This window comes from Salmo salar, chromosome ssa18, assembly GCF_905237065.1.
Source record: "Salmo salar chromosome ssa18, Ssal_v3.1, whole genome shotgun sequence".
NCBI classification, from domain to species: Eukaryota; Metazoa; Chordata; class Actinopteri; order Salmoniformes; family Salmonidae; genus Salmo; species Salmo salar.
This window is the reverse complement of record NC_059459.1, coordinates 18,623,461-18,650,523: the sequence shown is the minus strand read 5'-3', so window position 1 is coordinate 18,650,523 and position 27,063 is coordinate 18,623,461. Positions and strand designations below refer to the sequence as shown.

At 42.9% G+C, this 27,063-nt stretch overlaps 1 protein-coding gene across 2 annotated transcripts; it reads left to right on the top strand.

Annotated features, from left to right (window-relative positions):
• Positions 1–70: 70 nt before the first annotated feature.
• Positions 71–27,063, top strand: LOC106576995 (GTP-binding protein 2). 2 transcript variants are annotated; one of them, XR_006760338.1, is made up of 13 exons: positions 71–459; positions 3,334–3,360; positions 6,682–6,866; positions 7,247–7,355; positions 7,508–7,705; positions 7,843–8,017; positions 22,468–22,687; positions 23,278–23,413; positions 23,501–23,559; positions 23,783–23,954; positions 24,132–24,296; positions 24,774–25,354; positions 25,627–27,063. XR_006760338.1 is itself a non-coding variant. In XM_014154625.2 (12 exons), the coding sequence occupies exons 1-12, from the start codon at positions 247–249 to the stop codon at positions 24,957–24,959; spliced, it is 1,845 nt and encodes a 614-aa protein (XP_014010100.1). In that variant the 5' UTR covers positions 71–246; the 3' UTR covers positions 24,960–27,063. The 2 variants fall into 2 exon arrangements, 1 of the variants encoding a protein (XP_014010100.1); XM_014154625.2 differs by having other exon boundaries at positions 24,774–27,063.

Genomic DNA, 27,063 nt, shown 5'->3' with positions numbered 1-27,063 from the left:
GCTACTTTAAATATGAATAATGCAGGTCTGACGTAGATCCGCTGTCAACTCAAAACGAGTCAATGACGCGGAGTTGTTATTGTCCACTTTGTAGTGGGGGGCAGGAACTCTAACCAGCTGGTAGTTGAGTTGTTCTTCTCGCTTTTTTAAAAACTCTCCCTATGAAAAATACGCTTGAATGTCTCGGTTTTAGGACGTTTTCTATTTCAAATCGTACATAGCTAGCGTACACACGGTTCCGAAGTAATGGATTCGCGGGTATCAGAGCTTTTTGGTTCAGGTTCCGGGCAGAAGTCTGGTTGCCAAGGAGTTGGATGTAACGTTAGTTCGGGGAATGGCTTCGGAATGAGTTCTAAAAAGTGTTTGAAGAATGCCAAAAAAGCAAAGAGTCGGTCATCCCGAAACTCCAAACCAAGCAATAACCCCCCATATCTTCCCCCGGCTAATCTACCCCCAGAGGTAAGCAGATATGCTTCCGTAGCCTGCAATTGGGTGGTACAGTAGCTAGCTAACGTTTGCTAGCTGACTAACGAGAAATGGCTTGCAAGTTTATTACCCGCCAATTTTGTTCTAAAAACTCTTACAATTTGTTTGTGCATACCATACTTGTATGTATATTGTCCAAAAACATGTTTGTAACCATCTTCTGTTAGAAGTTCTTGTGAACTGACTGCCCGTTTTGAAGCAAGTGTCTGCAAACAGAAAGTCATTTTTACACTATTAGCTAGCTTCCTGGCTGGAGATGCAGTGACACGTAACTAAAGCAAGCAAGCTAGCTAGCTAGCTCTACAAAATACAGTATGTAGCAACGTTGGTTGTTTATTGAACTGAATAGTTGCAGTAAAACTACTATAGCCAAGTTAGCCAGATCGTTCCATTTTAATATTTTGTATAATTTTGTCCAATGTTTTGTTGACGTTACTAAAAAAAAAAAAACGGAACAGCTGTGTTTGTAAACAGCAAAGGGACGGCTTGCCTCGCCTACTGAGTGTAGAGGACTGAAGCAAAGGCAGACGCCACTGAAATCCTCTGCAGAGCTGATGAATTGCTTTCTCCCCAGAGAGATTGAGAGATTTTGATAGAGTAGAGCCTCCTCACATAATAATTAGCTATAGTGTATTACTTAGTCTTTTAGCTTTCTTTCCCATTGACTTTAACTTGGGCTGGTGTGTGTGTGTGTGTGTGTGTGTGTGTGTGTGTGTGTGTGTGTGTGTGTGTGTGTGTGTGTGTGTGTGTGTGTGTGTGTGTGTGTGTGTGTGTGTGTGTGTGTGGATAGATCTCTCTCGCTCACAAATTCAGCAAAAAAAATAAACGTCCCTTTTTCAGGACCCAGTCTTTAAAAGATCATTAATCAAAATCCATATAACTTAACAGGAATGCACAATCCCTCCATCAGTGCTCAGACTGTCTGTGATAGGCTGCGAGAGGCTAGACTGAGGGCTTGTAGGCCTATTGTAAGGCAGGTCCTCACCAGACATCACCGGCAACAACATCGCCTATGGGCACAAATCCACCGTCGCTGGACCAGACAGGACTGGTAAAAAGTGCTCTTCACTGACGAGTCACGGTTTTGTCTCACCAGGGGTGATGTTCGGATTCGCATTTATTGTCTTAGGAATGAGCGTTACACTGAGGCCTGTACTCTGGAGCGGGATCGATTTGGAGGTGGGCGGTCATAGCATCATCGGACTAAGCTTTGCAGGCAATCTCAACGCTGTGCGTTACAGGGAAGACATCCTCCTCCCTCCTGTGGTACCCTTCCTGCAGGCTCATCCTGACATGACCCTCCAGCATGACAATGCCACCAGCCATATTGCTCGTTCTGTGTGTGATTTCCTGCAAGACAGGAATGTCAGTGTTCTGCCGTGGCCATTTAGAATCCCCATTACATAGGACAGTGGTCACCAACCTTTTCTGAGTCAAGATCAATTTCTGAGTGAAAATGCAAGCTGAGATCTACCGCTCAGATTTTTTATTTATTTATTAACATGACTTAAAAAATCTAAGCCTATGCAACATTACCCTATTAAAAACATTACTGTAACAATGACCCAATACATTTTCACCGCATATTGGCTTTGCTTGACTAGTCCTGCCAATGCATTGTTCGAACCATTGTTCGAACCAAATCTAAAAATATATTTCTAGATTTGAGGTAGGCTTTATGATCGCACCGGTAATAGAACAGTTGTTGTATTACTTGTGAGGTACAGCTGAGTGAGCATACATTTCAATATTTTGCTTTTTGTTTTTATTTTACTGGACTGATGGTCAGTCTCAGTGGAGGTAGAGAGTAGCAGACTGAGGGTTCTCCTCCCTTTCCTCTGCTGACACTGACCAAAAAGCGACAGTCTTCCAGCTGATTGAAACTCGAGTCGCACCGGATTATTTCTACCTCGTGCACAAATTCATGTTACTCTTATGAGCAGAGAAAGTGAAATATTCCTTGACATTAAAAGACACAAACTGCTAATAATAACAACGCAAACCCATCAATACACTTTCCTACTCATTCATTACAGCTGCAGTGCTGGTTATAGCGCAAGTGGATGTAGGAAGAACACATATTTTATGGTTGAATAAAAAGTGACAGTGCTGATTAAGAACAAACATGAACTCGCTCATAAAAAAAAAAAAACAGCAGCTCTGCTGTATTCGTTGAGTCTTTCACTATTCATGGTAAAACACTTTTTTTTATCTCACCATATCAACTTTGCTATAGCTTTCTTTTACGCCTGCTACGTTACTGCCGACATTAATCTGAGCCAGCCAGCGGTAGGCCTATAGTGCACTTGATTTGTACCTTCAGACACAGGAGATGGTACAAAATGGGAACACTTCGCCTACCCAGCCTCAGGGCAGCTGAATCGGGTGCACTTACCATCAACAGTGCGAGAAGCACTTTATTGTTGGTTTTTTTACAGAAATATTTTGACGATCGACTAGGAATGCCTTGGGGATGACCAGCCGATTGTGATCGACCGGTTGGTGACCAATGATGTTGGGCTTATTGTTTTTCCATTGACTGTGCTATTGGCTGCCTGTATGTGGTCTTTAGTACACCGAATAATCAGGAAATCTCTACTCAAAGAGCAATTTAAGCCAGCATTGCATCACTTTACAGTTATATTTGCATGTAGACTCTTTTATGGCTAGTTGAAACAATGTAGCAGCTTTAAAGTTCTTCCAACCACCCACTCCATTCATTTACTGTTGGATACTGGGCTTTCAGTCAGAGTGGGGTTCTTTGTGCCTTTTTAGAGAACAGTAGGTACCATTTGTCTCAGTTCTCTTCTGTCCAACATAATAATGCTGTCCTCTCCTCTCTTTCAGGCTGAAGAGGGGAATATAGAGTACAAGGTAAGCTGAAATACAATGTTATACATGTGTCATGACACACACCTTTGCTCACTCATTACTGGAGAGTAGCAGTTGTCAGCTGATGGAAGGCCTTCCAGTTTCCAATAATCTTACCTCCATCATTGGTTGTCTATATTTCAGCTTTTCTTCACAAGTGAATAGCCTATCCCTAGTTTATCACTGCAGGTGAAGAAGCCGGATGTGGAGGTCCTGGTCTGTGGTTGAGGCTGGTTGGACGTACTACCAAATTCTCTAAAACGACGTTGGAGGTGGCTTATGGTAGAGAAATGAACATGCAACAGCTCTGGTGGACATTCCTACAGTCAGCGTACCAATTGGACGCTCCCTTAACTTGAGACATCTGTTGCATTTTGTTTTGTGACAAAATTGCACACTTTAGAGTGGCTTTTTATTGTCCCCAGCACAAGGTGCACCTGTGTAATGATCATGCTGTTTAATCAGCTTCTTGATATCCCACACCTGTCAGGTGGATGGATTATCTTGGCAAAGGAGAAATGCTCACTAACAGGGATGGAAACAAATTTGTGCACAACATTTGAGAGAAATAAGGTTTTTGTGTGTGTATGGAAAAGTTCTGGGATGTTTTATCTCAGCTCATGAAACGAGGGACCAACACTTTTTACATGCCATTTTTTTCCCTGACTGTCTAGTTTTTTTGTTGTTGGTGATTTGTTAATTCTACGTACTTTATATCTGAATACTTTACACAAACGTTACATTGAAAACGTTTTACCGTCCCGAAAATATAGGGGAAACACTGGAAATGACTAAAAGTTAATGAATAAAAGTTTTGGGGTGTTTTCCATGCTCAATAAAGTACAATGTGCCCTCAAATATTTGAGTCACTTGGGTGTGACAAATATTCAGCTGACACTTTAAGGGCAGGCCTTTTACCGTGGTAACGGTGTGATTCGTCTGTCTGATCGATGGGATTCTCTGACATCCCTTTGCTAGTAGCTGTTGATCAAGATCAAACATTGGATAACAATCTTGTGTGTGTGAACAAAATTACGTAAAAAGCCAAGAAACACAGGGACGAAGTCAAACTTAAGTAGACTTCCGGCTAAATTCGACCATTCTATGCTGGTGCGGTTCTAAAAATGAATCTTTCAGCACTTCACTCAGTCCATGCAATGCCCCAGGCACTGTTGCTGCATGTGAGGTGGGTTATATGGGAATCTACATAGTTGTTTGCATAGAAATAAGAAATCATTCTGATTTTATATGGTTCTTTGTGATTAGCTACCCACTATGAAACAAAACGCAGAAATACAGTTGAAGTCGGAAGTTTATATACACCTTGGCCAAATACATTTAAACTCAGTTTTTCACAATATATCCACATAATTTTCTTTCTTCATGATGCCATCTACTTAGTGAAGTGCACCAGTCCCTCCTGCAGCAAAGCACCCCCACAACATGTTGCTGCCCGCTGCCACCCCCGTGCTTCACGTTTGGGATGGTGTTCTTTGGCTTGCAAGCCTCCCCCTTTTTCCTCCAAACATAATGATGGTCATTATGGCCAAACATTTCTATTTTTGTTTCATCAGACCAGAGGACATTTCTCCAAAAAGTACGATCTTTGTCCACGTGTGTAGTTGCAAACCGTAGTCTGGCTTTTTTATGGCGGTTTTGGAGCAGTGTCTTCTTCCTTGCTGAGCGGCCTTTCAGGTTATGTCGATATAGGACTTGTTTTACTGTGGATACAGGTACTTTTGTACCTGTTTCCTCCAGCATCTTCACAAGGTCCTTTGCTGTTGTTCTGGGATTGATTTGCACCAAAGTATGTTTATCTCTAGGAGACAGAACGCGTCTCCTTCCTGAGCGGTATGACGGCTGCGTGGTCCCATGGTGTTTATACTTGCGTACTATTGTTTGTACAGATGAACATGGTACCTTCAGGCAGGAAATTGCTCCCAAGGATGAACCAGACTTGTGGTCTTTTTTGTGGTCTACAATTTTTTTTCTGAGTTCTTGGCTGATTTTCTTTTGATTTTCCCATGATGTCAAGCAAAGAGGCACTGAGTTTGAAGGTAGGCCTTGAAATACATCCACAGGTACACCTCTAATCGACTCAAATGATGTCAATTAGCCTATCAGAAGCTTCTAAAGCCATGACATAATTTTCTGGAATTTTCCAAGCTGTTTAAAGGTACAGTCAACTTAGTGTATGTAAACCTCTGACCCACTGGAATTGTGATACAGTGAAATAATCTGTCTGTTACCAATTGTTGGAAAAATGACAGAGAAGATAAAGAAGCCCCCTGCATGTAAAGACATTTGACTTCAACCAACCACAGCGCAGACAAATCACATTGCATGCAGGTATCGGAAGGCGAGACAAAGCAGTTTTTCCCTGTCATCGCTCGCTTTGTGACTGACAAGCGCCTATTTTTTAAAATTTTTTATTTCACCTTTATTTAACCAGGTAAGCTAGTTGAGAACACATTCTCATTTACAGCTGCGACCTGGCCAAGATAAAGCAAAGCAGTGCGACAGAAACAACACGGAGTTACACATGGAATAAACAAGCGTACAGTCAATAACGCAATAGAGAAAAAAAAGAAAGTCTATATGCAGTGTGTGCAAATGGCATGAGGAGTTAAGGCAATAAATAGGCCATAGTAGCAAAGTAATTACAATTTAGCAGATTAACACGAGTGATAGATGATGGTGTGTAAGCAGTGATACTGGTGCGCAAAAGAGCAGCAAAGTAAATAAAAACAATATTGGGATGAGGTAGGTATATTGGGTGGGCTATTTACAGATGGACTATGTACAGCTGCAGCGATCGGTTAGCTGCTCAGATAGCTGATGTTTAAAGTCAATAGATTGCTAGAAGATGTATATTGTTTCTTCTAGCGGGAGAGGGATCGGTTGACTATTTTGAAAATTAGCTTAGTTAATTTAAGTGGAAAAAGTAGCTGGCTGAAAATGAGCCTGTAATCGGCTGTTTAGCCAACAGCCGGCGCTAGTGGAAAAGACTGGATGTAGCTTTGTTTCACTCTTCTGTTCTGTATGTAAAGGTGTATTATGACCAAAGAGCAGTGAATAGTCTGGCTGCAACCCGAACATGTTCATGTCCTACCACAGTGGATTAGCACTGTCGTTTTTAGGACCAGGGGCAGCTGCTGCCTCCAAACAAATGTACAAAGACATCCTACTTACAGTATTAGTTATTTTCACCACCTGCAAAGTGCAAACTAGAAACATTAATTGGCCTGAACAGAGGTGTTAGCCATTTATTAGCTATACCATTCCTTCAGCTCTTTAGTCTCAGCTTTCTCTCCCCCTCTACAGCTGAAGCTGATCGACCCCACGCAATACCGCTTTGAACACCTGGCCACACAGATGAAATGGCGTCTACAGGAGGGGCGGGGTGAGGCTGTCTATCAGATTGGTGTCGATGACAACGGCATGCTGGTGGGCCTATCAGAGGAAGACCTGAGGTCATCGCTAAAGACCCTAGGCAGGATGGCAGAGAAGTACGACCCACACACCAACTGTTTAGATTTTTATTTTATTTACCTAGGCAAGTCAGTTAAGAACAAATTAGAATTTACAATGACTGCCTACACCGGCCAAACCCGGACGACGCTGGGCCAATTGTGCGCCTCCCTATGGGACTCCCAATCACGGCCGGTTGTGATACAGCCTGGATTTGAACCAGGGTGTCTGTAGTCACGCCTCAAGCACTGAGATGCAGTGTCTTAGACCGCTGCGCCCCTCTGGAGCCCTGCCAGCCTTCTCGTATACTCCATTTTTTAAAGATGTGATGAAATTGCTTGTGCAATTCTTGTACCAAAAGTATTTCTGGGTCGATGTTGTACGTGTAATTGACTCTTCATTTACTTTTGACTTGAAGGGTTGGGGCTGACATCACCATTCTCAGAGAGAGAGAGGTGGACCACGATGCTGATATCCCTCGTAAGATAGCTGAGGTTCTCATAAGGAAGGTGCCAGACGACCAGCAGGTTAGTGACCTCATGAGAAGCTCATAAGCTGTTAAGTGTAGACAGCGAGAGTCACTACTTGTCGTACTACTACTACAACATTTGCTGATAAGTTGGCTATGTGTGACTAGGTCAACATTCATACTATGTTCTACGTGTGTTTTTGTATTTAGTTCCTGGACCTGCGGGTGGCTGTGCTGGGTAACGTGGACTCAGGAAAGTCCACCCTGCTAGGTGTGCTGACACAGGGTGAGCTGGATAACGGGCGAGGCCGGGCCAGACTCAACCTCTTCAGACACCTCCACGAGATCCAGACAGGACGTACCTCCAGCATCAGCTTTGAGATTCTCGGCTTCAACAGCAAAGGAGAGGTGAGGGAAAGGACTGGCCATGTCCCAAACTCTCAAATGGCTTTTTCATGACTACTAATAGATGAAAGGACTAGATGGGTTGGCTTGTGTTTTTTTTTTTTTTTTTTTTTAAACCTTTGCCCTCTTGTGTCCCTCAGGTGGTGAACTACAGTGAGTCGCGGACAGCAGAGGAGATATGTGAGAGTGCCTCTAAGATGATCACGTTCATTGACTTGGCCGGCCACCACAAGTACCTGAAGACAACCATCTTTGGCCTGACTAGCTACTGCCCAGACTTTGCCATGCTGGTGGTCAGTGCAAACACGGGCATCGGTGAGTCTGACTGCTACACTTGACCCAGACTCTGTGGTTGTTTGTTAAAATCGCTTTTTGTTGGTTTACGTCAGGGGTCGGCAACATGCTACCCGCAGGTAAGACCAGCCACCTGTGATTATAATTTTTTGTTCCCCCAAGGTTTTTAGCAAAAAATTGTCAACCCACAGCTAATTCTAGTTGCCTACCCCTGGTTTACATGAAAACTGTGCCTCTGTGCTTGTCCAAGGCAGGTTATGCCTTCTAAAGGTCACAGTTAGGATCAGTGTGGGGAAAGTTGTTCTTACTCCAGTGCTTGGAGGCAACACTTGAGCGTTGTTGTCAAGACTTGTGCTTTGACAGGTTCTTACATTTTTACAGATAAGCCAGTCGGTGGAGCACTCCCTGATGGAGTAGGGCTGGCTCCAATTAGTCGACTGGTCGATTGTTAGGCTGTTGGTCGACCAAGATTGGTTTTTATATATAAATATATATATATGCATGCATACAGTTGAAGTCGGAAGTTTACATACACTTAGGTTGGAGTCATTAAAACTTGTTTTTCAACCACTCCACAAATTTCTTGTTAACAAATTATATAGTTTTGGCAAGTCGGTTAGGACTTCTACTTTGTGCATGACACAAGTAATTTTTCCAACAATTGTTTACAGACAGATTATTTCACTTATAATTCACTGTTTCACAATTCCAGTGGGTCAGAAGTTAACATACACTAAGTTGACTGTGCTTTTAAACAGCTTGGAAAAATCCAGAAAATGATGTCATGGCTTTAGAAGCTTCTGATAGGCTAAATTACATAATTTGAGTCAATTGGAGGTGTACCTGTGGATGTATTTCAAGGCCTATCGTCAAACTCAGTGCCTCTTTGCTTGAGATAATGGGAAAATCAAAAGAAATAAGCCAAGACAAGTCTGGTTCATCCTTGGGAGCAATTTCTAAACGCCTGAAGGTACCACTTTCATCTGTACAAACAATAGTACGCAAGTATAAACACCATGGGACCACGCAGCCGTCATACCGCTCAGGAAGGAGACGCGTTCTGTCACCTAGAGATGAACATACTTTGATGCGAAAAGTGCAAATCAATCCAGAACAACAGCAAAGGACCTTGTGAAGATGCTAGAGGAAACCGGTACAAAAGTATCTATATCCACAGTAAAACGAGTCCTATATCGACATAACCTGAAAAGCCACTCAGCTAGGAAGAAAGCACTGCTCCAAAACCTCCATAAAAAAGCTAGCCTACGGTTTGCAACTGCACATGGGGACAAAGATCGTACTTTTTGGAGAAATGTCCTCTGGTCTGATGAAACAAAAATAGAACTGTTTGGCCATAATGACCAGAGTTATGTTTGGAGGAAAAAGGGGGAGGCTTGCAAGCTGAAGAACACCATTCCAATCATGAAGCACGGAGGTGGCAGCATCATGTTGTGGGGGTGCTTTGCTGCAGGAGGGACTGGTGCACTTCACAAAATAGATGGCATCATGAGGCAGGAAAATGATGTGGATATATTGAAGAAACATCTCAAGACATCAGTCAGAAAGTTAAAGCTTGGTCGCAAATGGGTCTTCCAAATGGACAATGAGCCCAAGCATACTTCCAAAGTTGTGGCAAAATGGCTTAAGAACAGCAAAGTCAAGGTATTGGAGTGGGCTTCACAAAGCCCTGAGCTCAATCCTATAGGACATTTGTGGGCAGAACTGAAAAAGCGTGTGCGAGCAAGGAGGACTACAAACCTGACTCAGTTACACCAACTTATTATGGGAAGCTTGTGGAAGGTTACCCAAAACGTTTGACCCAAGTTAAACAATTTTATGGCAATGCTACCAAATACTCATTGAGTGTATGTAAACTTCTGACCCACTGGGAATGTAATGAAAGAAATAACAGCTGAGAAAAATAATTCTCTCTACTATTATTCTGACATTTCACATTCTTAAAATAAAGTGGTGATCCTAACTGACCTAAAACAGGGAAGTTTTACTAGGATTAAATGTCAGGAATTGTGAAAAACTGAGTTTAAATGCATTTGGCTGAGGTGTATGTGAACTTCGACTTCAACTATATTTTTTTTATTTGCGCCCATCTCGGTGAACTAATCCATTGCTGAGCCCTAGACTAAAAGCCTATTTATGCTTAATTTGAAAATGTGGTCCGAGGCTCCATATGGAGGGTGTGACGCAATTGCGGAGCCTCCAGAGGCATGCAGAGGCCAAATCGAGCTCTGTACCACATCGCCATGTGTCTCCCAAATGTTGTAACAATGTGGAGGGCTCTGTATAGCTCTGCATTGACATGATTGGTTGACGGTAGGTAGGGGCGTTACATCCTGTATAAACAAACTCACTTCCTTGACAACAGCTCTGCACTGCTCTGCGAAGCTCAAGAAGTATGAATGCCCTGACCTGCTGAGGCCATATCACTGTAAATGCTGCATTGCCAATGCAGACGTCAGATTCTTTCATAACTTCATTGTGTGAATTGTTTGTGTTTTGATTGTTAGGGTATATCAATTCCCCATTACATATATCACCAGTAGTACATTTACCGTTAATTCCTATGATTCTAATCTACAATGTTTGTTACTTTGGTTATGGTCATTTATTTTAATGCATTCTATATTATGTCTTTCTGTTCTCATTGTCAGTGGACACATTTGTTTTCAGAGTGCACAACCTATGCTACACTTGTGACAAACAAGTTTTGGCTTATTTAATTCCATTTACGATTTCTGTCAATTTAGTCATTGTCTTTTGTTTGGAGCGCTCCTGTCAATGTTGAGTAAGGACGCGCACGCATAGAAGTAGGCCTATAGGCTACCTGACCTGCGCGCAAATTGTAGGCATATAAATGTGCCCATTTGGGGATCTGATAGTATTTCTGATTGGCTTAACGCACCACCACTAATAACCTGTTTAGCTTCTCAAAGTAATATTTTCTTCACCTCAAACAGTAAGCAAACTGTCTGTTATTACATCCATTGAGAATTACAATAGTTCCTCAATGTATTTGAAAAATCTTTCCAGCTCTCTCCCTTTCGATAACCACTCAGCTTGAAAGGGAAAAAGGTCATGCTCTGATCCTGTGGAAACATCATAAAATAGGCTTCTTATCAGTGCTTGACTTGGACTGAAATAGGTTCTGGTACTCATTTCAGGTGCTGGTACTGTTTATAAACTCAGGAAAAAAAAGAAACGTCCCTTTTTCAGGACCCTGTCTTCAAAGATAATTCGTCAAAATCCAAATAACTTCACAGATCTTCATTGTAGGGTTTAAACACTGTTTCCCATGCTTGTTCAATGAACCATAAACAATTAATGAACATGCACCTGTGGAACGATTGTTAAGACACTAACAGCTCGCAGACGGTAGGCAATTGATGTCACAGTTATGAAAATGTAGGACACTGAAGAGGCCTTTCTACTGCCTCTGAAAAACACCAAAAGAAAGATGCCCAGGGACCCTGCTCATCTGCGTGAACGTGCCTTAGGCATGCTGCAAGGAGGCATGAGGACTGCAGATGTGGCCAGGGCAATAAATTGCAATGTCCGTACTGTGAGACGCCTAAGACAGCGCTACAGTGAGACAGGACGGACAGCTGATTGTCCTCGCAGTGGCAGACAACGTGTAACAACACCTGCACAGGATCGATAAATCCGAACATCACACCTGCTGGACAGGTACAGGATGGCAACAACAACTGCCTGAGTTACTGTCCGTAATAGGCTGAGAGAGGCTGGACTGAGGCCTTGTAAGCCTGTTGTAAGGCAGGTCCTCAACAGACATCACCGGCAACAACGTCGCCTATGGGCACAAACCCACCGTCGCTGGACCAGACAGGACTGGCTAAAAATGCTCTTCACTGACAAATCGCGGTTTTGTCTCACCAGGGGTGATGGTCGAATTCGCGTTTATCGTCGAAGGAAGGAGCGTTACACTGAGGCCTGTACTCTGGATCGGGATCGATTTGGAGGTGGGCGGTCACAGCATCATCGGACTGAGCTTTGCAGGCAATCTCAACGCTGTGCGTTACAGGGAAGACATCCTCCTCCCTCATGTGGTACGCTTCCTGCAGGCTCATCCTGACATGACCCTCCAGCATGACATTGCTACCAGCCATACTGTTCGTTCTGTTCGTGATTTCCTGCAAGACAGGAATGTCAGTGTTCTGCCGTGGCCATTGAGCACGTCTGGGACCTTTTGGATCCGAGGGTGAGGGCTAAGGCCATTCCCCCCCAGAAATGTCCGGAAACTTGCAGGTGCCTTGGTGGAAGAGTGGGGTAGCATCTCACAGCAAGAACGGGAAATCTGGTGCAGTCCATGAGGAGGAGATGCACTGCAGTACTTATCTGGTGGCCACACCAGATACTGACTGTTACTTATGATTTTGACCCCCCCCCCTTTGTTCAGGGACACATTATTCTATTTCTGTTAGTCACATGTCTGTGGAACTTGTTCAGTTTGTCTCAGTTGTTGAATCTTGTTATGTTCATACAAATATTTACACATGTTAAGTTTGCTGAAAATAAATGCAGTTGACAGTGAGAGGACGTTTCTTTTTTTGCTGAGTTTATTTAGGTGCAGGAGCTCCACAATACTTTTGAGCTAATATTCTATAAGAGGAACAGGAACTCAAGCAGTAGAACATTTGAGGTGCCAGTACTAAGCTCCGGTGAGCTCCTGCCCAAGTCAAGCACTGCTTCTTATCCCTGGTGCAAATACCCTACAGCTGTGTCTGTCCTGAGCTCACTGGCTCAGGAAACTGAGGTTCCAGAATATTTTATACAATGTTGCAAGTTTGCTAGTGCAAGCTTTGGGCTGGCCCAAGTTAATAGTTGATGCAATGTTTCAAGTTTGGCTACACATGGCCTGTCTGAAACAAGGTGATTCATAGGAAATGTATTTTTAATCAGGTTATTTTCTAACTACAGCCTGGAATGTTATTTGTTCGCTTTGTCGGCTATTTTTACTTAGTTGGCAACGGCAATCAGTTACTTTTTAGGTTTGTACCATTTTTCATTTCGATTTGGATGGAATTTCGATTAACCACATATGAATGATTTTTGAGATATGAAGATCTTATTATAAATTAAATTAAACTGTTTACGAAAATGTGCATTTGAAAACCATAACTGTCATTCATCTCGGTAGAAATTGTCAAATAAATTGGCATTCCACATGAAAGGTTGCAGACTCCTCGTGTAGCATATTACTGGCAACTTCAGGAGCGTAATGGCAGAAATTGCGAAAGCCAACAGGAGTGGGAGGAAAATAGTTCAGTCTGGTGAACTTCTTTTTTTCCTTCTGGTTATCTAGATCTCTGGTGTCCTCTTGAGGCTTCAAACCGTTTAAAGCATCAGACGAGTTCAATACACATAGTTGATTTTATTAAAGCTCATACTGTGTGTTTTATATATGGAAAACTACGTTTAAAAATGTTGAGCAATCAATTGTTAGGAAGAACAGACTTTCGGTCGACCATGATTTTCTTTAGTAGGGGACGGCCCTAAGCAGGAGTATTGCACAATATGACTCCAATGTACTCAAGTCCAACCCTCTTCTCTCTCTTCTGTAGCTGGCAGGCTAGCTAAGTTCCAAGCTGGGCAGTAGGGCTGTACAAACACACTGCAAAAAAACAAAAACACACTGCTATCTGGGCTTATGTAACAGCCCCCTCCCCAGTCAAAATCAAATCAAGTCCCAGACTAACCGGCGTTCCTCTGAGCCCCCTAACAGATGATGGTCTGTAGCTCACCAAAGGGTGTCTGTGAAACGGACACCTGTTGAGTTAGTAAGCAGACACTTGGGATGTCAGTGCTGACGCTACAGGAAAGGTTCAGATTCTTAAAGTTCACCACTGTCCCAAGACTTTCAAAGGCATTCTGCTCTTGTTTCCTTTCTGTTCCTTTGTACTGATACTTGAAGGAACTGGATAGGTGTCCTTAATATTGCCTTCACCTTTCAAGTCCTCCCAGATCAGTGGTCTTGACTGAGGAAGAGGAGACAGTCTAAAATAGCTTTATCGGGACACAGCTGAAATCTGAGCGAAGGAAGGAAAGGAAACTGACACACAGTCGGCACCCTTGCTTAGCCTTTTTCTTTATTTACAGATTATCTTTCAGTGGTTAGTGAATAGCTCATTGCTTTTTTCCTTTGTTATAACACTATCCATTTGATCTGTAATTTGCCAGGATTAGCAAAAAAATTGTCAGAAGTGGGATTCGAACCAACGCCTCCAGGGGAGACTGCGACCTGAACGCAGTGACTTAGACCGCTCGGCCATTCTGATATGACAGTTGCACATTATATCACGTCCTACCAAGACTCCCTCTCTCTGGGTTTCTAACTCTATAGATAAGCAGTGGTATCTGCTTGTCTGCCAACACCATACTTTACTGCCTGGATATCAGAGTGAGCTTGAGTGCCTCAAGGGGAATGTAGGCAGCCTGCCAAGTTAAAGCCTCTAGCCCTGTTTCAGGTTTTGGCTGTTACTAAATACCTATTGTAAATGTAGGAGTATGTCACTATTGATTTGCACTCTTAGTTGCCAGGAACAACCAAAATGTTGTCAGAAGTGGGATTTGAATCCAAGCCTCCAGGGGAGACTGCATCCTGAACGCAGCGCCTTAGACCGCTCGGCCATCCTGACATGTTTATCTTTCCTCCTAACTCACCTACATGTCTAACAGTCAGGCGCCATTGGCTGCTTCTGGGATCTGAGATGATTTGAATACCTTAGGGCAAAGATGATCTATTATATTGACAAAATAAACGGAGTGACCGCTCTAACAATAGAAATGCATGTCCTCAGTGATTTGAAGACAGGTGAGATCAGGTGGGACCATTCTCGCCAATGAGAGGCCAGATACGCTTGTGAACAACCAGCACAACTTAGTAGTTTTTCTCAAAGTTGCCAGAATGCCAGGTGCATACACTTATGTCATTACATTTGTAATAACCTAAACATTATGAAACATCTATTAGATCAAATAAGCCTCACGTAATTTGACACTCTCATAGACCGAAAAAGGGCTTATATCATGCAGACAGATTTTGGGCCAGAGTAAATCCTCTCGCTTCGCGTCTTCCTCTCTGCTTAAAGCTACAATAGGCAGAAATCGCTCTGCCATTTCCTGGTTGCTATAATTCGACTGGTTTGCCTAATTTCAGTTTATTTGACAGAGAATCATTGTACTGTCTAAAATGCTGTGAAATCTATTCAATAAACAAAAATATTGTATTTTCTTCTGTTTGAAGCTGGGGGTAAAAAGAGCACAAACAAAACTTGCCCCCCTTGCTTTCAATGAGTGACAGATCTAGAACTCTCATTTCTACGTGAATTTGTTCAGGTCACCCATAAAGCTACCTACTGCTCCTTTAAGTGCTCTTTTTTGACAACAGTATTCATTTGCTCACTGTATTTGCAGATGTGTTCATAACTTTCCAGACATCATGGCTGGTTCGGGGTTCCAGGATTATGAATACCTTTTAGGCTGTGTTGTAACAACATTATTAATTTGTTCACCTATTAGTTGTGAGGGTTAACCAAAATATTAGTGTCAGAAGTGAGATTTGATCTCACGCCTCCAGGGGAGACTGCGACCTGAACGCAGTGACTTAGACCGCTCGGCCATGCTGACATGCGTCACCCTGCCTCTAATTCTCCCAGAACAGTGACAGGTGGAAACTTTTCAGCTGCAGCTGGTGAATACGGGCTCTCTCTTCCGTTACTGCGTTAATATGCATGAGATTTGCTTTTGTTGCAGACAGTTTGTATGATTTTCTTCTGAATTACTTAATTGGGAAATTATTCAGACCACTTTACTTTTTCCACATTTTGTTAGGTTACAGATTATTCTAAAATTGACGAGGGGAAAAAAAGGATTTAATCAATCTACACACAATACTCCATAATGACAAAGCATAAATACAGGTCTTTAGACATTTTTGCTAATGTATAAAAAAAGGATATCAAATTAATATAAGTATTCAGACCCTTTACTCAGTACTTTTGGTGAAGCACCTTTGGCAGTGATTACAGCCTCGAGTCTTCTTGGGTATGACGCTACAAGCTTGGCACACCTGTATTTGGGGTGTTTTTCTTCTCTGTTGATCATCTCAAGCTCTGCCAGGTTGGATTGGGAGCGTCGCTGCACAGCTATTTTCAAGTCCGGGCTCTGGCTGGGCCACTCAAGGACATTCAGAGACTTGTCCCGAAGCCACGCCTGCGTTGTCTTGGCTGTGTGCTTAGGGTCGTTATCCTGTTGGAAGGTGAACCTTCGCCCAAGTTTGAGGTCCTGAGCGCTCCGGAGCAGGTTTTCATCAAGGATCTCTCTGTACTTTGCTCCATTCATCTTTGCCTCGATCCTGACTTGTCTGCCAGTCCCTGCCGCTGAAAAACATTCCCACAGCATGATGCTGCCACCACCATGCTGCTGCCACCATGCTTCACCGTAGGGATGGTGCCAGGTTTCCTCCAGACTTGATGCTTGGCATTCAGGCCAACGAGTTCAATCTTGGTTTCATCAGATGAGAGAATCTTGTTTCTCATGGTCTGAGAGTTATTGGGTGCCCTTTGGCAAACTCCAAGCACGCTGTCATGTGCCTTTTTTACTGATGAGTGGCTTCTGTCTGGCCACTCTACCATAAAGGCCTGATTGGTGGAGTGTTGCAGAGATGGTTGTCCTTCTGGAAGGTTCTCCCATCTCCACAGAGGAACTCTGGAGCGCTGTCAGAGTGACCATCGGGTTCTTGGTCACCTCCCTGACCAAGACCCTTCTCCCCCGATTGCTCAGTTTGGCTGGGCGGCCAGCTCTAGGAAGAGTCTTGGTGGTTCCAAACTTCTTCCATTTAAAAATGGAGGCCACTGTGTTCTTGGGGACCTTCAATGCTGCAGACATTTTTTTGGTACTGTTCCCCAGATCTGTGCCTCGACACAATCCTGTCTCGGTGATCTACGGACAATTCCTTCAACCTCATGGCTTGGTTTTTGCTCTGACATGCACTGTTGGACATTATATAGACAGGTGTGTGCCTTTCCAAATCATGTCCAATCAATTGAATTTACCCCAGGTGGATTCCAATCAAGTTTTAGAAACATCTCAAGGATGATCAATGGAAACAGGATGCACCTGAGCTCAATTTCGAGTCTCATAGCAAAGGGTCTGAATACTTATGTAAATAAGGTATTTCATTATTTTTTTTAGCAAACATTTTGAAAAACCTGTTTTTGCTTTGTCATTATGGGGCATTGTGTGTGGATTGATGAGAGAAAATGATATTCATTTTAGAGTAGGGCTGTAACGTAACAAAATGTGGAAAACGTCAAGGGGCCCGATTACTTTCTGAAGGTACTGTATGTTGGTTGGTCAAAATAGTCCACCAAACAGATCAAAACATTGATCGATTTATCCATGGAAAATATTATCATTCAAATGTCCCAAATTCCTGAGCCGTCTTTATACTCTAATTTTACATTTGCATAACTAGTAACCAGACACAGGCATGTTTGTTTGGAAAGTGACCTTCAGCAATGTGTTTACTTGTATGTTATGGTATGTGCACAGGTTACACAACCTGCCATACCACCCCCTCCCTGTTTCACTGGCCCAGCCAGGTAGTGATTCTGAAGTCAGACTAATGTCATGGGGGATATGGGTCAGGTATGAGGACCATCCATGGGACACACAGACAGACACGCCTTGCTGGCCTTGCAACGTCAGAGCACAGACTTGAATTATAAAACAGAGAAATGCATCTGTGTAAGGAACAGGCCTAGTCTGGTGTATTCTCTGTGACCCGCCGAAAGGCCATGGAGAAGCTGGCCCATATTGGCTATGGGCCCAGATATAGAAAACTATCATTAGGCAAGCATTAATGTTGGATAAGAAGGGGACCGGCCCGCTAAGTCGGGGACAAAAAGGCTCCTGAGCAGCTTCTACCCCCTAAGCCATAAGACTGCTAAATATACTTAACAAAAATATAATGCAACATGCAATAATTTCAAACATTTACTGAGTTAAAGTTCATATAAGGAAATCAGTCAATTTAAATAAATTAGGCCCTAATCTATGGATTTCACATAACTGGGAATATAGATATGCATCTGTTTGTCACAGATACCTTTTAGGGGGGGGCATGGATCAGAAAATAAGTCAGTATCTGGTGTGACCACCATTTGCCTCATGGCGTGTGACACATCTCCTTTCGCATAGAGTTGATCAGGCTGTTGATTGTGGCCTGTGGAATGTTGTCCCACTCATCTTCAGTGTCTGTGCGAAGTTGATGGATATTGGAACACGCTGTCGATCCAGAGCATCCCAAACATGCTTAATGGGTGACATGTCCGAGTTTGCAGGCTATGGAAGAACTGGGACATTTTCAGCTTCCAGGAATTGTGTACAGATCCTTGCAACATTGGGCCATGCATTGTCATGCTGAAACATGATGTGATGGCAGCGGATGAATGGCACGACAATGGGCCTCAGGATCTCATCACGGTATCTTTGTGCATTGAATTTGCCATCGATAAAATGCAATTGTGTTCGTTGTCCATAGCTTTTGCCTGTCCATACCATAAACCCACTGCCACGTGGGGCACTCTGTTCACAATGTTGGCATCAGCAAACCACTTGCCCACACAACACCATACATGTGGTCTGCGGTTGTGAGGCCAGTTGGACATACTGCCAAATTCTCTAAAACGATGTTGGAGACAGCTTATGGTAGAGAAGTGAACATTCAATTCTCTGGCAAAAGCTCTGGTGGGCATTCCTGTAGTCAGCATGCCAATTGCATGCTTCCTCAATTTGAGACATCTGTGGCGTTGTGTGACACAACTGCACATTTTAGTGGCCTTTTATTGTCCTCAGCACAAGGTGCACCTATGTAATAATGGTCATACTGTTTAATCAGCTTCTTGATATGCCACACCTGTCAGGTGGATGATTATCTTGGCAAAGGAGAAATGCTCACTAACAGGGATTTTAAACAAATTTGTGCATAGAATTTAAGAGAAGCTTTTTGTGCGTATGGAACATTTTCTGGGATAAGTTTTCAGCTCATGAAACATGCAAAGTGTTGGTCCCAAGTTTCATTTTTTTTTTCAGTGTAGTTAACCAAATAGCTACTCGGACTATCTACATTGACTTTTCTTTTAGTTTTTTTTTTTTATGTATTTTTAACACTCTTTTTGTCTATGCACTGTCACACTGGACTCTACCCACACACTCACAAATTAAATCACATTTTGTTGGTCACATACACATAGTTAGCTGATGTTTATACCAGTCAGAAGTTTGGACACATCTACTCATACAAGGGTTTTTCTTTATTTTTTACTATTTTCTATATTGTAGAATAATAGTGAAGACATCAAAACTATGAAATTACACACATGGAATCATGTAGTAACCAGAAAAGTGTTGAACTAATCAAAATATATTTATATTTGAGATTCTTCAAAGTAGCCACCCTTTGCCTTAATGACAGCTTTGCACACTCTTGGCTTTCTCTCAACCAGCTTCACCTCTCCCTTAAGTAAGCATTTCACTGTTAGTCTACACCTGTTGTTTACGAAGCATGTGACAATTAAAGTTTGATTTGACAGTGACACATGGACATGGATCAGCTGATCGGCGAAGCTGCAGGCTATTCAAGGCATGCCTCTCTTGCTAGTACATGCACACACAGATACTTTCCACTCAGTGAGGGGGGGGTGTTTACAGAGCTCTGTTGAGGTATCATGTTGAGCCAAGACATGCCTCTTGATGGGGCCCATAAAAGCAGAGGAATAGGTTGGCTCATTATGACACCATGTAGCCTTGCCCCCTAACACACACATACAGACAGTGTAAGTTATGTTTCGTTTGCCAGCATGCAAATACAATCTGTCTCAGCTGAGAGGGTAGGTTTATTTCGGTCCCGCCAGACTGTTGTGGGTCAGTGCCCTTGACCTCTCTGTGGCCTATATCCAGACCAAGCCATACATCTCTCACGTCTCACCCACCGGGGGGGGGGGGTGCTTTGCTATTAGTGTCAGCGCAATGACATGCTAGCTGTTCCCATAGACTTCCAGTCATTGAGCTAATGACTATTCATTTAAAAGCTTTTCAATGTAGAAATATATAAATATTGACTTTTTTTCAGTTGTTGCAAGAATTTAGCAGTGGTTGGCCACTGTTGCTAAATGAATATAGGGGAGACACTGGCTTAGGATAGAGACATATTGTTGATATACAGAAATAGCAGGTTTTTCTTCAATGGCAAGAACAACTGATGAAGATGCCCTTTATGAAGGTTATTTTTATGAGCATAAGCATAGTTGTTTTGTTTACTTGTCAGCAGCAGTGTTTTTCTACACACACTACAGGAAGCTTGAGGTGATGTTTTAGTGTCACACGGTAGGCTACACCCACTCTGAAGTTCTCAATCTCTCTCCCTCACCCACGCTCTGTAGCTTCTCTCTCTCTCGTACGTGCTCAATCTTGCTTTCCTCTTCTCTTTCTCTTTTTTGTGTCCTTATGCTTTCTCTGCAATAGGGCCTACTGTCTGTTTCTCCCTAAACTATAGTCTCTCCTTATCTTGTAGTTCTCGTTTAAACTATACTGAACAAAAATAAAATGCAAAGTTTTGGTCCCATGTTTAATGAACTGAAATAAAAGATCCCCAAAATGTTTCATATGCACAAACATTTCTCGCAAAGTTTGTTTACATCCCTGTTAATGAGCATCATTTTTTTTTTGTCAAGATAATCCATCCACCTGACAGGTGTGGCATATCAAGAAGCTGATTAAACAGCATGATCATTACGCAGGTGCACCTTGTGCTGGGGACAAAGGGCCACTCTAAAATGTGCAATTGTTTTCAAACAACACAATGCTACAGATGCCTCAAGTTTTGAGGGAGCATGCAATTGGCATGCTGACTGCAGGAATGTCTACCAGAGCTGTTGCCAGATAATTTCATGTTCATTTCTCAACCATAAGCCACCTCCAACGTCGTTTTAGAGAATTTGACAGTACAGCCAACCGTCCTTACAACTGCAAACCACGTGTATGGTGTCGTTTGGGCGAGTGGTTTGCTAATATCAATGTTGTGAATGGTGGGGTTATGGTATGGGCAGGCATAAGCTACGGACAACGAACACAAGTGCATTTTATCAATGGCAATTTGAATGCACAGAGATAACGAAATGAGATCCTGAGGCCCATTTGTAGTGCCATTTATCCACCGCCATCACTTCATGTTTTAGCATGATTATGCAAGGCCCCATGTTGCAAGGATCTGTACACTATGCCTGGAAGCTAAAATGTTCAAGTTATTCCATGGCCTGCATACTCACCAGACATCATTGAACCCATTGAACTTGTTTGGGATGCTCTGGATCGACGTGTTCCAATATCCATCAACTTCGCACAGACATTGAAGAGGAGTGGGACAACATTCCACAGGTCACAATCAGCAGCCTGATCAACTCAATGTGTCGCGCTGCACACTACATACTGACAGGTTTTCTGATCCACGTTCCTACTTAAAAAAAAAAAAAATCTAAGTATCTGAGACCATCTGTATTCCCAGTCAAGTGAAATCCATAGATTAGAACCTAATGAATCTATTTAAATTGACTGATTTCTTTACATCAACTAACTCAGTAAAATCTTTGAAATTGTTACGTTTTATATTTTTGTTCAGTGTATAGTGATAAGAAGCATATGACTGTGTACAAACCGTCTGGCTCCAGACAGCTAATGACATTTGCAGTGTGTGTTTGTTTTTAAATGTGTTCCTATGTGATGTGATTATCTAATGGAATCAGACCGTGATGGTTTGAGTCCACGTGTAGTAGCATGTGACGGAATACTCCAGTCTCACAACTCTCTCACGTTCCTTCTAAAAGTCACACCCAGCCAAAAAAAAACATGCACAGTGACCTCAACTTTGAGGTAGCCAACATATGGCTAGGGTCAAAGTTATTGTGAAATATGTATACAACTTTAGGCTATATCCAAATCAGATGGCCGGGGATCTCAAATTGTTGAGATATTGTCAAAGTGTGATTATGTCACGGGGCTCTCGGTTTCCTTGTATTATCTGCTCTCACCTTTGCACACTTCTTTCCATGACATAACAGTCATAACCTACGCCATGGCTTGTTTACCTGACGTTATTAACCTGGCCTCATGTCCGTCTCTTTCTATGGGGTTTAAACTCTAGATAAGCAGTCTCATCTGCTGGCACTCCAACACTGTACTGAACTACATGGATATTAATAAGCTTCGGAATGCATGCTTTTTGAATCCGTGATAGAAGCCAAAAGCTGCACCATACATAACACTTGATAACATACTATATGATTTAAAGAGTGTTAAGAGATCTGTGTTGACACATCAATGAAATGTATGGACATGACTCGTATTAACCTGCGCCCCCCTCTCTGTACCCCATCCAGCCGGTACAACACGGGAGCACCTGGGTCTGGCCATGGCTCTGAAGGTGCCCATCTTCATTGTGGTCAGTAAGGTGGACCTGTGTAAGCGCGACACGGTGGAGCGCACGGTCCGGCAGCTAGAGCGCATCCTCAAACAGCCCGGCTGCAACAAGGTGCCTCTGGTGGTGTCCACTGCTGATGATGCCGTCACGGCCGCACAGCAGTTCGCTCAGTCACCCAGGTACACACTAGGAGCTCGAATGCAATAATTGAATAACCAACGTTTCGACAGACAAGCTGTCTTCATCAGGGTATAATGACAAACACTGCGGGTCACTAGCTTATATACTTTGAAAGGACACACACAGGTGTCTGTAATCATGGCTGGGTGTGGCTTGATTACAGATTATAAATATTACAGATAGAAATAGGACATATAAAAAGCATGAATGGATAACATACGATCATAGATACAATTTGGCTACATAGGCCAACAAACATTTACAATGGATAGCAAAAACACAATCACAAGAATGGCTTCCGGTCAAGTCTACGTTGAGACCGAAGGGAGCAAGCTTCTTTAAATGAAAGATCCAGGCGGCCTCTCATTTTAACAATAAATTGTCAAGGTAAATCCTTCACACACACACTTGCAGTGTCATGATCAATGTACATGATGTGTATTTAATGTACTGTACGTACACAGCCACACAGGGTTCCAGCCATAATGTTAGCGTCATATCATTGTATTGGTCATTTGATGTTGGTCATGGTGTGCGTTGTCATAGCCCTGGTCATGTGACGGTGGTGGTGCTGTTGTTTCCTGTGCAGCATCACTCCCATCTTCACCGTGTCCAGTGTGTCTGGGGAAAGTCTGAATCTGCTCAAGGTCTTCTTCAACATCATCCCCCCACTCAGCAACAGCAAGGAGCAGGAGGAGCTCATGCAACAGCTCACTGAGTTTCAGGTAACACACACGAACATACAGACACACACAGTAAATGAATAGCATACATGTAAATGTGTGTTTTGACTGTGTGTGCTTTCCCTGTAGGTGGATGAGATCTACACAGTGCCTGATGTGGGGACAGTGGTGGGAGGAACTCTATACAGGTCAGTGCACTGATATAGGAGCCCCAGTGTCTTGTCCTCTCCTCTCCGTCATGTTCCTTTTTCTTATCTAGTTCTCCTTGTGGAGTAGCATCTGTCTGACCTTCCCTTTTTGTCTTATTACATTTCTCTCTGTCTCTCTCTCTCATGTTGTAGTGGTGGTACGTCTAACTGTCCATCCATTGGTATCTGTCAAACTCTCATCCATCTCTCTCCATCCATCCAGTGGTATCTGTCGTGAGGGGGAGCAGCTGGTTGTGGGTCCTACAGACTCCGGTCAATTCCTCAAGCTGACAGTGTGCAGCATCCAGAGGAACCGCTCAGCATGCAGGGTACTGAGGGCCGGCCAGGCCGCCACACTCGCACTGGACACTTTCGACCGCTCGCTGTTACGCAAGGTGAGACGCTCAAACTGTGTACTTGTATTTCACTCAAGCTGCTGAAACTGAGTTGTACGTCTCTGTCCATCGTGGTTTATGCAGTAGTGTTTGCCTTCAATTTCTAATATCAACATATTTTTCATTGTTCCGTTTCATTGTGTTTAATGACTGTACTTCCTGTGTGTTCCCTCCCAGGGTATGGTGATGGTGAGTCCAGAGATGAACCCCACTATCTGTTGGCTGTTTGAGGCGGAGATCGTGCTGCTATTCCACGCCAAGACCTTCCACAAGGGCTTCCAGGTCACTGTGCATGTGGGCAACATCAGACAGACTGCTACTGTGAAGGCTGTGCACGGCAAGGTCAGTCCTCCACCGTTCCACAATCCTCTCTGTCTGGAGAAACCCTGCAGTCACAGACAGAAGTGCTGCACGGATGAAGTAGTGTTGCACGGTATACCGAAACTTCGGTACTTTTTCGATACAGTACCAAACTTTTTTTTCATGTTTTAGTATCTTTTTTTACTTTTGGTACTTCACAGATTAAGCCTGTCTATCAACGCCCCCTACCCTTATTATAGCGTGAACCTTGCCTGCTCCCCCTTACTCATTGCTAGCCTGCACTGGGAGTCTGGGATGTATCATGTTAGCTCCCCTGCTGCACAAAAGTTAACCCACTTAAATATTTCTGGTACAGTGTCAACACTAGTTTTAAGGATTTGTAGAATTAATATTTGTGAAGTGCTAACATACAGTGATAATATTCTATACAAGTCTTCCTCTATGAAACTAATACAAGTCTTCCATGAAACTACTAATCCATCTATCTGTGTACCACAGGAGGAGCTGAGGACAGGTGAGAAGGCGGTGGTGTGTTTTAAGTTCATTAAGCACCCAGAGTACCTGAAGGTGGGGGCCAAGCTGCTGTTCAGAGAGGGAGCCACCAAAGGCATCGGCCAGGTCACCAAGCTGCAGCCTGTCTCCCAGTCACAGCCCTCACAGAGTGAGGAGGAGGACGAGGCCTAGAACCCAGAACCGCCCAGTGGAACAGGAGAACCACAGCCGTCCCAGCTAGATCCCAGGATCTAGAACATCGGAGGAGAGGGTTCCGTCTCTTTCTCCTGTCATCTTCAGCCTTCCTGCTTCTTCCAAAGCCCCTCTCCTGTCATCTCAGCAAAGAACCGACTTTTCCCTCAACTTTTGTCTTTTACTTAGTTTTTCCAAAGCCTTGTTGTCACCAAACCTTTTCTCAAGCCTTTTCAAGAACTGCTATTTTGATTGTTTCCTTTTGCTTTTCTAGATATTGATGAGGGAAGTATATTTTGTCTCCTGTGTCACCTGTTCACCTAGCAACAGTCACTACGGTGAGGTTGAGGTGTAAGGAAGACCTGGTCACAAAAGGCACAGAAATCTATCCAATGGTAACTATGGAAATGAGTGTAAAGCAGCAGTCACCTTAAACACAGTTGATTCACACCTCTGGGTGACGTGCTTACACACACTCGCCTCTCACTCAAACATACATTCACGTACTGAAACACAAGTACGCAGGTGCGTCCACACACACTGAGATGCCTGTATTTATCACCTGAAAAGACACTGAGTTCTGTTACCAGATGTCTGGCATGTTTACAAACTAAAAATACAGACAGAGGACTGATGGCAGATCGATGTGAGTTTTCTTCTATTGCAGCTACAGAACTAGGATGTCAGAGGTTAGAACTGTGATGCCTCCTCTGTCAACTTCCTAATCCCACATCATCTGGTTTGTATGACCTGCACAGTGCCTGGCTGAAAGTGACAAAAGTCCTCTTATACCATGTTTGAATATGTTGTTCACATTGGCACTTTATGAGGCATTTCCTTTTAGCTTGTGATGTATGAGTAAAACTTGACCTTGTAATAAACTGGCCAAGATGGCCAATGATCTCACTGACGTTCATCCCCAGTAAAGTTCTCCTTTCTCTGGCACAGTTTGAGAATTATGTTTAACTCGTAGCAATGCCTCTCGATAGCCCGACTAACCAATGAATGGTGTTGCTACCTACTTTTCAAGTGCTTTAGTTACTCAGGTCAGTATAGTTCGTACAGTATAGACACCATTCCACTCTCTCACAGAACTACTTCAATGATTTTGAGATTTTATTGATCATTTTGATTATCTTTGTGGAATAGTCAGCCATTTCTCCCAAAGAGATTGACTACTTTGTGTGTTTTGATTATGCTTATTGTTTAAAAAGCGGCCACTTTGTGCTGCTATGTTTAAACTCCCCTGTTCGGCAATTGTCTGAGGTTGTCTTTTTCTGTCGTCTTCTCCCTTACGTTACTGTTGTCTCTGATTATGAAGGGGTAAAACAGTGCCTAGTGGAACTACTTTTGGAGTACCCTTCCATGACACCCCAAGGTTTTACAACTTTTTCAGTAAATCAACTTCATTTGGTGCTGCTCCTTGAAACAACTTTTGATATCTAGATGATGAATAGGGAAAGGTGTTCATTGCTGAATTTGTTTGTTCAAGTCTGCTGTTGACCATATAAAGTGTCAAGTTATTGCATGTTAGAAAGAATGACGCAGAGAAATCACTCGCTCATTTATGCCTCGTTCACATGCTAGTCAGAACTCTGGAATTTCCAACTTGGCTAACTGGTTGAATGCGGTACGTGTATCTACAACCAGTTAGCAAGTTGGACATTTCTGAGTTTCCTATTTCCAACTAGCACGTGACCGCGGTATTAAAACTATTAAGAGGTGCAACTAAATGTTCTCTTTTTGTTGCACATGTGGTATTATGTGTGCACTCGTAGAGGGAAAATGACTTTGAACCAAAATATGAAAAAAGAGCTGATCAGATGTTGTAAATTGATTTTTGCATCTAAGTAATGTTTCTGTTTTTTATAGATTTCTAGTGGTTTCTAATTTCACTCAATTGTATATTCACTTGTTGTTCAGACTGTTTTAGTCCAGCACCAACAAGTGTCACGTGTTCTCTACCAAGGATGCAACGATTGTTTTCCTTTTTTAAAAATTGTTAATGATATTATAATTTTTTGGGAGGGTGAAGTACCACATATTTATGTACAGATCCAGTTTGTATATTATGGTACACATAAATAAAAAGTTGTTACATTTA

Bases quoted from the DNA above. Each gene is read 5' to 3' on its own strand.
- LOC106576995 (XM_014154625.2), top strand. From the start codon at position 247: ATGGATTCGCGGGTATCAGAGCTTTTTGGTTCAGGTTCCGGGCAGAAG. The intron at 23,414-23,500 runs GTAACACACACG...CTTTCCCTGTAG, and splicing joins AACAGCTCACTGAGTTTCAG to GTGGATGAGATCTACACAGT. The intron at 24,297-24,773 runs GTCAGTCCTCCA...TGTGTACCACAG, and splicing joins TGAAGGCTGTGCACGGCAAG to GAGGAGCTGAGGACAGGTGA.